The following is a 13822-nucleotide window of genomic DNA, read 5'->3' on the forward strand; positions in this document are numbered from 1 at the left end:
CTGAGAGTTATGCTGAAAGTCTGCTAAAACTCTTCCCTAGCACTGAGGTGCCCTAGCACTTCACTTATGTATACCTCAGAGCAGTGTAATGACACCTAAAACAGTGGACCTTAATCACGATTGAGGTCCTAAATCTCAGCTAGATACTGTTTTCTTCCAAAATATTATGTATCAAAGTTGTAGCAATCAGAGAGAGGAAATAGGAGAGAGATTGCATTGTCTTCATAAACTGCCAGTAGTGCGATAAATGCAAAAGAAATGCTGCAGTAGACAAAGAACAAATAAGCAGATAACAACTGCTTAACAACACAACTCAGCAACCACTTTGAAGGAGTTGCAGCTTTAGACAAAGGCAGAAAAAAAATTGGTGGATATCGGAATAAGGATTTTGTGAACTGTGCAAACCAATTTTAGTACTACAGATTACAATTACTATCCTTGATTTCATAGAGCATCTTGTCTCAATCCTGAAGTCTTTTATAAACAGGCACACAAAAGGCATTTTAATTATTTGGCAGAACCAAAAGCCATTTGAAGGAAGGCTGGGAAGGAAAGAAACAAAAAGTCAGAGTTAAATCTGGCAGAAAAATTTTGTTATGTTTTGATACCAGAGTCTCAAATCACCTGAAGTATCACCATATAGCGATCTCTGACAGAAGATTCCTACATAAATCTATATGCTAGAGTTTTTCCTTCATTGTTTAAAATATTCTGAATATTTAAAAAAAAATGCTTTTCAGCTTTCAGTAAATAGCCAAGAAATCTCTGTGAATACTGCTATGCTCTAACAGAGCATTTCAGTTCCAACCATCATGAATTGATGCATCTCCAGGAGTTGTAAGTAAAAAAAACTTCTGAAAGGATTAGAGCTTTTGAGTATGCTTTGAATACCTTTAACGCCCTTATTTCAGAGATTTCTGAAATGTTGTTTGTTCAGCTAGTTTTTGTACCCACTTTAAAGACTAAAACAACCTCCACCCTCAAACTGAGTTTTGATAAAAGCTTGCCATGGAGAGCTTTATTAGGAAGGAATCATCACACTCTACAGGAAAAAACTGGAAGATTACATAACAAAGCAGGATTTACTAAGTGATTATTGGCATTGAACAAATGTCCTTCAAAATGCTGAAACCAATAATCAAAAACAAAGATGAACAGAGATTCTTGCAACTCTACTTGTAATTTTTAGCACTCCTCACAGGGAATGTCTTTTTATCAAAGTAACAGGCCATCACTAAAGTTCAGTAAGAGTAAACATGAATGCATGGAAAACAGCATTTTCCAGGGAACACTTAAACATCTTATAAAGTGATCTCTTTCTCAGATAGACACTCACAAAAGCATCTGAGAAGATGCATGAAGGACATCAGACTGGAAAATAGTAACAAAAAATCAATCAGGAAGCAAGTTCTCTGAAACAGAACTTACCTTTGAGCCATCCAAACTGATTATCCTGTAGACATTTCTTGTGCTGTCATAGAAGTAGGACACAGTAACAGCATGCTTGCTGGTGGGAACCCAGTTCTTCTTAGTGTTTGGGTCAATCTGGAAGACATGAGCTCGGGTGCTGAAGATGGGTTGTTCCCTGAAGGGGAAGAAAGTAAAGTGATGAATCTGATTTGGATGTAATATGGTTGCGCACACGTGATCTGTCAGTTGTGCTTCTTGGGATGTACACACTTCACTTTGCACGAAATATTCTTCCCAAGAACATTATGTGCTGCTGCATACAGCAGATAAACTGCATTAATATAAATATGCAAGCAAAGTGCAAGCCTTCTAAAGCAAAAAATTAGTGCCCAGCTGTAGAGTCAAATAACGACAGACATCTCTAAACATAGATTCAGCACTGATCCATTACCTCCTCAGCCCCCACCCTCTGTCAGCTCCTTTAAACTGACTATTGTTAACACACATGAAACTTCAACTGATTACATTGCAGAATGCATGCGTCTTCAAAACCTTATTTTCTTTAAAACTTTTTAATATTCAGAGTATGCAAATCAATCTTAGATCACAATCTGAAACTAAACTGGCTGATTCCATATAATTATGCTAAAACTGACATTCATTAGGGTCAGAAGATTCACACCTGAATGTTTTCATAGAAAGACTCTAAATATGTATAACCTACCTGGTTCAAAGTTAACTACTTAAGGAATCAAGTTATGTAAGGTAAAATATAGTACTTTAGAATTTACAACTTATTTTTTCCCCATGATCACAAGGAAGATTTCTATGCACTACTATACATCTAATAGTATTTAATATCACTAAGATGGTTGTAAGTTTAAATTAATTAATTAAGCTACACTTTACTGGCAAAGAGTATGGTGCATGCTTCAGGAAACATTACTGTCAAATCCCCAAGTCTTATCAACCCCCAGAATTTTAAGATGGGTTAAGTGCAGGTTTTTGAACTATTTTGCTTTCTCCCTTTTCAAGGATCTGAAGAAACATATCCTTTGCCCTTGCCCTTCTATTTCAGTTAAAGTTAACAAATAGTTTTTAACATATTTTTCTGCCCAAAATGTAAGTAAAAGAAAAGTTTATGATTTTCAATGTTCCTAGTCAAAAGGTTTCAACTTGGCCTCATTTCAAAGGGGTATATGCGAACTCACAGAATCATCTCTACTACTTGGCAGCAAGAAGAGCCAGGACCAGCTGCTTTCAGAGGCAGAATATTATTGAACTGGGAGCTAATGCTCCTTGAAGCCCACCTGCCAGAAGATACAGTGTTCTTCTATGTTGGGTGTTAGGAGGAGCAATAGGACAGATATAGAATAACGCTGTTCCAGTGAAAGCTGAAGGAAAAGGAAGGAGGGCGAGGGTGATCAATATACATGCTAGTCCTGCATACAAATGTCACAGTGCCCTCAGTACCAGCTCATGTTCTCCCTCTGAATCACCAAGCTATGTGAAGTTGGGTAAGCATTTTCTTGATCCCAATCTCTTCCACGTTTGCAAAAAATTATGCTCAGGTGACTCTTACAGCTCTTTTGTCTAACATAATCTTTACACTAATTCTTATCGCTCTTCTGAGTCTCTACACTTATTTCAATCATACTTAGTTCCTGTCCTCAATATTAGATATAAACATGTTCCATTTACCTCTCAGTTAAGCATATCCAAATGTAATGTAATGCATATTACCACAGTGCAAGCAATTCTGTAACACTGGAAAGTTTAAGAGCCCATCAGAACAAAATTTTTAGAAGCCTGACAATTGTTTGGATGAAGACTGACATTGGGAGAGGAAAATAAAGGCCCTGACTACATTGATTAAAAAGACAAAAAAAGAGATGAATCCAAATTTTACATATGTAGTTAATAAATACGCATTTGACCCAAACTTCTATTCAATTCTATCACAGTACAGGATATCATACAACTGAGACTTTCAACACACCACAGGCCAGAATTTTAGTATGTAAAAAGTAGACCAAAAATAGGTAACTAAAGTTAAATCAGTAAAAGTTCAATCGTTCGATCCGGAGTTGCTGCTCTTCTGTGCTTCCAATACAAAGATCTTCCCTAGTCCTCGCTAAGCATCCTCAATTTGTTTAGCTGGATGGCCTACATATGCCTGCTGATTGCTCAACAGCAGTTCTCAAAGAGAAAACGTAGTGCTTTGCAGTTAGGTATAGAACAGCATTAATAAAGCTTACTTGCACTGTTTTTACTGCTTTCAATAAACCAAGCTCAAGTGTTTTCAGGTCTAATTGAAACTACAGGTTTGCTAATGAGAAGCTGTCTACAGTCTGTGGCAAAAAGCACAGTCCCCTCCGTAGTCGGATAAATCATGATTGTGCCTATTTACAGGGTTAATCAGGAGCTTTTTCCTACAAGGATGCTAAACTTCAGATATCCTCTATGGTACAACAATATGAAATAGGTTTTGACATTTGATGATGAACACTTATACCAATTATTTCTTCAAACAAGTGGAAGTTGCACCTGCTATGTCCATAGGATGAAGTTCATTATAGAATCAGTCACTGACTTGCATTAAAGACCTCCAGAGCTACTGTAAAATTGGATCACCTATACTTGTCTACGGCAACACACTACAAAGCTACCTACATTTTAGATTTACTAAAACATTCAGATACAAACAGAAGCTAGTATATAAAACAAACACAAGATTTACAGCTTCAGCTAATCAACCTTCATTCTGAGGCTTTTTGCTCTTCCATCATCCATGTACGACACCGCACCACTGCCCTCCTAATCCAGAACCACCTCAATTCAGTTGAAATTAACACAGTTGAAATCGTATTAGTTATATTAAATGGGAAAAGAGTTTCCATTTTCCCTTGGTAAGCGTTCAGACACGCATATTTTTATATATTTACATATACATATGTATACATATTTAATATTCTTGCCGATATGGATGTGAGGAAGACGTTTTCAATAAGAAAAACAATCCTGTAAAAAACCTGCCAGAACCTTACCTTTCCCTCTCAGCATTCTTTCACTACTATGAAGAAGCATTTAATACTCATTAAAAGATAGCAATAAGAACTAAGAAAAGAACTAATCACCAATTACAAAGAGAAGTCATCCATTTTTCTGGAAATATCTTGATATTTAAAAATTAAAAAGAAACTAATAGATTTACACAGTAACACAATTTGGCTATTACAAATATCTGCTAAAGTATAGCAGAAAATTAAGGCTAATATGCTGTTCTAAATTCACTTAATTCTTCAGCAGTATAATGGCCAAATATAGAGTAAAAATGAGTAGTTGGTGCAATGCCTGGACTTCAGTGGTCCTGTGAGGACTAAAGGAAGATGGTAAGCATGACACACAGCAGGTACAATCATCAGTATTTTCCTATCATTCATTGATATGTGAACAGTCCCAGGCTAGGCTTAGGATAAAAGCCTAGTTTCATTTTGACGCTTCAACACACCACTTCCAAAAAAAATGCAGACTAATGAATATAAGTATCACAGGGTTCTTTTACCCTTATCTGAGACTAATTAAAGTTTTCACAAAAGAAGCTTAAGTTAACACAGAAAGTTAGAAACAACTTTCCTTGCTAATCCATGATTAATGTTTACTTTAAAAAAAGGTATCATTCTTTGATGTGCCTGGTACATCCACATCTTGCCAAGGCTAGAGATAAAAACTACAATTCTCAGCCAGATCTCCTTCCTCCTCTTACTTCTTTTCCTGCACTGTTGTTTACCATGACTTCTAAGTTATTATTTTTGTTGCTATAGTATCTACAACCTCTCATGGTTGGAATCCCATTGTCTTAGTTATTGTTAAAACAAAAAGTCCACTCCAAAGAAGTTATGAACTTCTACAACATTAATTTTCCAGGAGCTAAAGTTTTGACCAGTTGAAGTGTTTAGGCTTGAAATAAGATATTGTGCACTACTTAATGGCAAAAAAAATACAGGAATACAAAAAAAAAAAGATTTAGTGGTCTGTTCCTATTTTCATTTCTATGAAATTAAGGTTTTGTTATGGATCATCACCAAACAAGACCTTGCTGATCAACCACAAGACAGCTGCCAGGCTTGCTGGCTTGATCAGCTTTAGTCAGCTCTAACACTTTGCTTTTCCAAGTGTAAATTGTAGCCTATACACTTTATACTTTATCACTTATTTATTTTTAAAAGCCTACAATAGACAATTTGATGCTCAGTATTGTATATTTTTATGAAGGAAAGGTTCAAACCTGTAACAGAATGGTTTTTTTAATCCTATTTCTCTCCCCAGCCTGTAAACTTTATTCCTTCCTTTCTGCCTTTGCCCACACTGCAAGTATGTTCTATGCTCTGTCTTCCATTCTTCCTCTCCTCATTCTCTCTAGTCTTACATATAAACAAGCAAGTTTCAAAGAATGGTACTAATACATAGCAAGGTTTGAAATAATTACAATGCTAAGTAGTTACATATCAGACTTTGAAAATACTAAATAACCTTAGACGTCACGTAACTTTACAACATAAGGTTAAACCTTCTACTGAATTGATGAAAAAGCTTCTGATATTAAAGGGAATGTAAATGAGCAAAAGCAGTGCTGGACTCCCCTCTTAGTCAGGCCAACTAAACTGTCTAATGATGATACTAATGTTAAATGAACTTTGAGTTACAGCTGTTTTCAGATTTTAAATTAACTTAGTAGCTTTAGTCCAGTGCATGGGACATCACAACATGCTATAAGTTATTGCTAAAGTTAGAAGGGTTATTCTTGTCTACTATTGGGAATGATACTGTGATGGGTGCTTCAGTTCATATGAAAGTCCCTGAAAAATATCTTGCAGAAGAAGACTCCAAAGCAGTGGTATTATTTCTAGTTAAGGCAGGCAATTATGCATTTGGTTTTGGCTATGCTGACCTTAAATTATCACATGGATAATTAAGAATCAATGTCAGAAAAACAATCCAAACATAGGGATTAATAGAGGCAGACGGGTCTGTAGAAGAGGAAACAAAAAGAGAGAATAAAGATATAACAGAAAAACTGTGCTACCCATTCCAGTGGAAATCTAACAGTCAACTTCATATTCACCCAATTTTACACTTACATCATTTTGTTTCATCCTAAAGAGACAGCATATTATATGGTTCCATGCTCTGTTTACTCAGAAGAAGTTGCTAGTGATGATGGCAACCCCTCTCCCTCTTCTTTACCAAGGATTTTTAAAGTATTTGTACAAATAGCAGAATTAGTAGAGCTTGGTTTTAGACCAATTTGTATCTCATGGTTGAATCTCCAGCATGCAACAAAAGGGCACTTGCACCCGAATCCTTCCTGGCCCTTGGGTCAGAGTATCCAACCCAACAGATTCTTCTGTGACTAACAGGAGTTGAGTTCTCATTCTCTCAACAAGCCCACTAATAAAGCCTTTTTGACCCAGCTCTTCATTTTCACAAAACTCTCAGAAATCTATTATCTTTGACATGCCAACGTCCCTATAAAAACTGGTTGAAATTTGAGAGTTATTCAGGCAGAACAGGGAACAGATGCACTATATTTACATACCTCAGAAGAAACTCCAAGTTCTTAAAAAAGAACTCACAACATCTTATTATGAGTTAAGAAATATATTCAAGACTTATATGTATACAACTAGGTGCAAAGAATACAGTTTTACACAAGCTACATTAAATTTGATACCTATGAGTAGATGGAACTCCAATGAAGTCAGTGATGTCTGACTTTCATCAGCAGAGAAAGCGTCTACTCATGACTGTATGCATTAACAAATAAAGCTTTGCATGACACAGGAGACATGTCAGGAAAGCCCGTAACTTCAAAAAGCAGGGCAGGAAAGATTTTTGGCATGTGATCCTTTCTGATAAAGTTTTGGCACATACAGTGATGTGGATGGCACCTTTTCAAGCATGTAATCCTATAAAATAGTCCATTTGGTAGAAAAATTATGTACTGTATGTGTGCCAATCTCAGTTGAATGCTTGAGGAGCCCATACATTAGACATTTCAGAAAGGGAAGGGAGAGAAGAAAGTCAGAAGGGTATCCTTCAAGCATGCACTGTAAGATGACTGCAGACAGCATATACAATTTACCATCATAAAATTGCAAGAGCTACGATTACCATACCTAGGGAAAATAAGGCTCATGTTTAAAAAAAAAAAAAAAAAATCAAGATTAGGAAGAACAATGAGAAAGCTCACTTAAACTCACTCTTATGAATGGAAAGCTCAGGCAGAAGAAGAGATCAGTGAAGGGTAGCAGCTACTGGTAAAATTTAGAATAATGAAGAGCTTCTTCCACAGCAGAGATTTTAAATTAACTGGAGCACAGCACAGACATCACAATCTTGCAAATTTAACATTAACAGCAGGGAAGTTAGCAGATTTGCAAAGCACAGGACAAATCAATGCCTAGTTTCCCACTTTCAACACAGGACAAGAGAAGCCAAGCACAGTAATTTTATTGTAGTGATGGAAGGAGAGAATATTGCACATGCCTGCAAGCCCAGGCACAGGAGAATGGAGTGAGTCTTAGCCCAGGCCCCAAGTCATTTGGCTTTGATCTTTGCCGCAGACTTATCTTCTTGTCTCATTGCAAGTCATTCATTTGACCCAACTGCCTCTTCCTTGGCTCCCTCCCTCTTAGAAAATACGCCTTTCCCACCTATTTCCCCAAAACTTCTCTTAAGGTATCTGACTGTGAAACCCTACAAAAAGCAGGGACAGGAGTCCCATAGACAGCTGTCTCCTTAGTATTATTCTCTGATACTCTTTGTCCTACTCACTTTCATGACCTCAACGTCACACTTTTTCACACACTCTGAATAATGTTTATATGTGTATGTATGTATATAATGTATGTGTGTATATGTATCTCTCTCAAAGATATTTCCCACAAAGTATGTTAAACACCTGCTTACATTGACACAAAAGTAGTACTGGGAATTATCTCAGATTTCTTAAAGCACTAAATAAAATGCACACACAATTCAAAACAAAGTTATCTGCTAGCATACTTTGAGCCACACCAAGGAAAAAGATTTGCCTTGAATATGTTGTAGGAGGAGCAACCTCCTCACTGCCCCCTTCCCCCCCCCCCCCCATCACCAGTCACAGAAGATGCAAAAATACCGAGAAGCCAAGAGCTGTCTTTTGTCTCATCTCCTCTTGAGGTGCCTAACATTAGGTGAAAGAGACTTTGACAGGTTAATTTGAAATTTATGAAACTGATGGAATAAGTGACTTCAGTAGGTCAGTGTTAACTTCACTGTGTGCAACAGATGTTTTCAAGAGCATTTCTTTTTAATTCCCCAAGCAAGTTTGAAGTAACAGTAGAGAAGTTTTAACTGAATCTAGTATTACTATTTCTCAGAATAAAATGACAATCTGAACGGCAATGTTCCACTGATATTCCTTCAAACAAGCAATGGACCAAATTCATCCTTGATATACTGGAATCAGGTGGGTATTACTAGATATGCTTAATCTCCAGATCAACAGCAAAGACTTGTGTTTTGCTTTCTCACAACTCATAGAAAGCAAAAACTGAAAGTAGTTTGATTTTGCGAGTATGCACATTCTTTGGAGGAGGAAAAAGGACAGACTCTACAGCATCCAGCAATAAAATCCAACGTTACTTTGATGCAAGTTGTTACGACACCTGTAACTCAAGCATTTCATTCTACTGTCTAGGTGGCATCTCAATAGTTGTTTGTTCTTCCATTCTAAACCTCAGCCACAAGTTATACTCTTAACTGTACGGAACAGCTTGTAGCCTAGCACTGCTGTTTGCTGGGGCTCCCAAGACTATAAAGGCATGTCTACTTAGGTTTAAGAAGTACAGCCTCCAGTAGGCCCTTGAAATTCTGGCAATATACACTGAAGTATATTTTCCAGATAAGAAGTAAATGACTATATTCTGAATAAAATAGATCTAGATAAAAAAATCAAAGCTTATATTCTACAGCAAGGAAAAAAGGAAGAAAAAAAACTTTTAGTTTCTTTGGTGTAATGCCAGTTAATGTGGATTTACCAACTTCACGGCCTAGAGAGTATTAAAAAAAAAAAAAAAAGTATCTCTAGGATATGTAAGGTATACTGCTAACATAATAGAAAAAGGAAGAAAAATAGGTAAACATCAGAGTTGCTTTCACTTCTATAATTCTGGTATTTTTTGAAAGGTCCAAACTAGAAGAAATGCCTCTTCTCCATTGCCCCCTGCTATCCTGTGCTGTTCAAGTGGGAAGACGATCCAGCAGAACCGTTTCTAGAAAAAAGTCACACCAAGAATTTATCACTGACTATGAAAGTTTCACTAATGACTGCATGAAGTTCCGTATCTCCAAGATTTTATGTTGTGACCTTCCACCCAAACGTCAAAAGATCACTTTCACATCATGAACCAAGTGAGAGCTTTACAAGTCAGATGAGAATAGCAAGGGCATCAACACGAACAAGCACTCCACTTTAGTTTCATTCTTTTCACTTCAGTCTATTAAGTTATTCCAGGGGTACAAGCATCTCTTCAAAATTTTTCAAGGTTCCTAAGTGTGCAAGTAAGTGGACAAAGGTATCTCTGAACTACCTTTTACCTTAAATTTGTTCTTAAATTACAAGTTTGGAAAGAGTTATTCAGCTTTTAATTACTTAAAGGCCAGCTAAAATATATTAGGATGTATTTCGGGGTAGTATTTTCACCATAAATTAAGTAATCATGATAGCAAAAATTGATCCAAGGTTGTATTATATCCCTGGATTTTGCTCTGGCCAAAAATTCTTGCCAAGGAAGTCAAAAGATGAGTCCTATCTCTGTGACTACACAATTAAGTTTAATATGTTATTTTTCACATTTAGTCACTAAAAGTGTTAATCAGAAGTACACAGGAAAGAACAGAATGTAACGTCAGAATATATTCCATGAACTCAGAACCCTAGAAGGACAGACACTAATGAGACATTTCTTAAACTAGTTTAAGGTTAATATTCCTGCAGTAGCCCTTACATACAGTAAGCCACTCTAAGCTGCGTTTGAAATAAGAAACAGGCAGGCAATGGTCTGAAATAGTTGTTTCCCTCCATTCTGACAAGTTGCTTTTCCACACAGTAGACTTGCAACAAAGACAAACGAGAGGAATGAATCCTAAAGAGCACAGTGTAGGAAGGGAAGAAATAATGCCATTCATATCTGTCACGAAGAAAGTTTAGAAAGGTCCAAAAGCAATCGATAACCAGGCTTTTTTAAATCCCTCTTTGATTATCTCTGTACAGAGGCAGTCTTTCCTTTGCAATCTACATCTAAAATCTCCCATGCAATGGCCCTGTTTATCAATCAGATTGTTCTTACACCGTTCATGCAAATATTTTAATGGAGAACAAAGCAGCTTAACTGTTAAGCTTGAACTTCCATTGTTACTTCGCACAGCAATTTAAACACACAGTAATACAATGAATGTTACATTTGCTCCCCTCTCCCAACAGTTCTCTTGAATTCAAAAAGATATTTCCTCTCGTTGAATAACTTGAGTTTCAGCAATCAAACTGATGATCTTTAAAACCCAGAGAATCCACCCCAGGAGCCCACAATATCTACAGTCTTCAGCAGACACAGGGACAGTAACTGCAGCCTTCAGAAGCTATAGTTGTAAGAAATGGAAAAAAAGAAAAAAGAAAAAAAAAAAACTGTTAACAGCAGAACAAGCACTGTTTTCTCCAGAATAAGAGCACAAAGCTGCCCTGAGATCCAGAAAAGCTGCTGGTGAGCCAAAACTGTGCTCTGCTTTATGAGCAGGTAAAAAAAGTAGGCACAAGCAGAGCTTTCCCTCCCAGGGACCCAGAGGAGGAGCAAGGTTCCACCAAGACAAGATTTTTGGTTTACTGCAATTTCCAGAACACATGTCTATTGCAATCAGGTACATTTTCCTTGTCACATTGCACAAACAGCCTAAAATTAGTTCATGGACTCCCCAACATCTAAAGTTCACTGATTTCCTTCACAAAACTATTTCCAGTGTATGAGAAGTTGCTGCCCCTGCCAAATGAGCAACTGGACCAATGGATGCCGACTGGACAAGGTGAGAATTCAGCCAAACGAGATGGGGCGACTTTGACGTTGTCACTGAGCCACAGATGGGAAGGAACAGCACACTGCAAGCACACAAAGACTTTTTGATGTTAATCATATCGTTCGGCGAGCTATAAGGGTCATAAGACAGCAGCGGTAGAAGAGCCACCCACATTAGCACATTCAAACAACTGACAGATTGAAAAACACTGCTTTTTCCTGACATGAAAGCATAACGCTTTCCAAAAATCAACACGCTGTTCTCAAGTTTGGTTAGATCAATTCAGTTACCATCATGAAATCCTTCATGATGGTACCACTGACTGGTGTCACTGTAGGAAGAAGGAACCAAGAATAGAGGATTTGCACTGGGACATGCTGGAAGCAAAGCATTCAGTCATGCAAAGCACTGAAATTACATAGTGGTAATCTTACATTAGCTTAAGTTCATAAAACACTGACTAGTTCAATATACAATGTAAATGCAATATTTTCTTAGTTGACATTAAATGTGATTTTGTGCACTCTATCACATCTCATCATTGCCTATGACAAAAACTTTTGTTCTGACAGCTGTATTTCATAGGTATGTGGCAACAGAGACAAAGATGGCGTATTTGGCAATGAAGAGACAGGTGAGGATTTTTGGAATAAAAAAAGGAATAGAAGGATAAGATCACAGAATAAATTAATTAATTGTGTCAACTGAGATAATCAGCAATTACTGGGTAAATAGTAATAGTACTTCAAAAATGAGCATTCTTAGATAAAGTTAAACTTAACTGACATTTTTTCAGATCATCTTTGTGTTAGAGAGAAAAATATTCAAGCAAAACTAGGATTAGCATTAGTTAAGTACTTTGACAAAATTTAGTTACTGCAGCAAACAATAGATTTCTCAGCAATTTGTTCACAGTAGAAAAACAAACAAAAATACATGTTCCCTGTTTATTATGAGTCACCTGGAATTTGTCTCTATTGCATTTTTGGTATCAAAATTTTTCCTCCCTTGACATCAAGGTTTTTAGCAAATCACACTTGCATTGCTTCTCACCAGTTTCCTTTCATTACCCTCTTATCAGCTTTAACCTTCCATTTGCTTCCTTGTACATCTTCATACAGAAACGATCAAACCTTCTTATCACTTCTCACCACATCAAGTAGTCCATTTCGCCTTTCTCTTCATCTCCAAATTACTAATTTTTATATACATTCTATGTGAAAAATCTGTTTATTCTAGCAGGCTTGGCACTTGCCATTCCTTTCATTTCTAGCTTAAAAAACCCACAAACCCTTATTTAACATTAGGGAATGCTAAATGTTACCAATGAGTTCTGAAAGATGTTACACTTAACACTCAGAAATACACACATTGAACTCACTACCACAACCTGCACTTTGACTACAGATATCTCAAAGTAGAAGTTACACTTTCACCAACACTACTGAAAGTATTAGAACTCACATATAGAGCAAGAAAAATTAACCAGACTGAATAAACTTTCATTTCATCACTATCACCATCAACTGATTTTCAAAACACTCACGTTTCCCTCCAGACTGCTACAGCAGCATGCTAAGTTTCAAAAAGAATCAATGGTCCACACCACAAGATGAAAACCAGTTTATTTAATTTGTATCAAGGAATTGAATTAAATTCCTAAAAATGTAAACAAATTAATGTTATATTCATAACTAACAAATCAATTTGAATCATTCCACTGAGCACTGCAAGAACTATAAACCCTCTTTAATTCACTTTGAGTATGCTATTACCTCGCCAGCAAGTCTCTCCCTTTTGATAACTTACAGCCTACTAAGCACTACAGAATTTAGGAAGCAGTAGCTGCATCTGTATTGAGCCATTACTGGAAGTAACAGATCTCTGTTTCCTTGATTGTTCACACCACATGGATGCCAAATAGGCTCTGAGACTCCTTCTATGGCAGGACACTCAGATCTCACCCCTGACAGGCCTCCGGAGCAGTTTGCTCATCAAATCACTAAAGGCACTGCCCTAGGACAGCTCTGAATCTTGTGTTCTCAACAACATGCCTTGCTCTGTCACTTCACTTACCAAAGTAACGGCAAGACTCTGTCACAGCCAGCATATAGGACGCACTGTTTTTAAAATACACTAGTAGACCACATTAGACCACACACTGCATGGAGCAAACGATGCCCTGCACAGCCTGCTACAGAGGCTGAAACGGGCATAGGTATACAGGCCCATGCAGTAAACGTCAACTAAGAGATTATGCCAGCTATTGTGCCATGGGGATGGGTCCTAACTGCTGGAA

General features: G+C 37.0%; 1 protein-coding gene across 4 annotated transcripts in view; it reads right to left on the bottom strand.

The window, feature by feature from the left end:
- Positions 1 to 13822, bottom strand: part of LOC104152994 (homer scaffold protein 1) — a 120660-nt gene that overhangs the window by 66468 nt on the left and 40370 nt on the right. For all 4 annotated transcript variants that reach the window (XM_068927905.1, XM_068927906.1, XM_068927904.1 and 1 more), the window contains one exon: positions 1429 to 1585. Coding sequence is in view for 1 of the 4 variants with exons in the window: in XM_068927904.1 (XP_068784005.1) it covers positions 1429 to 1585 (157 nt within the window). In the remaining 3 variants the exon portion in view is untranslated. The remainder of the gene's footprint in view (positions 1 to 1428; positions 1586 to 13822) is intronic.

This window comes from Struthio camelus, chromosome Z (genome assembly GCF_040807025.1).
Source record: "Struthio camelus isolate bStrCam1 chromosome Z, bStrCam1.hap1, whole genome shotgun sequence".
Lineage (NCBI taxonomy): Eukaryota > Metazoa > Chordata > Aves > Struthioniformes > Struthionidae > Struthio > Struthio camelus.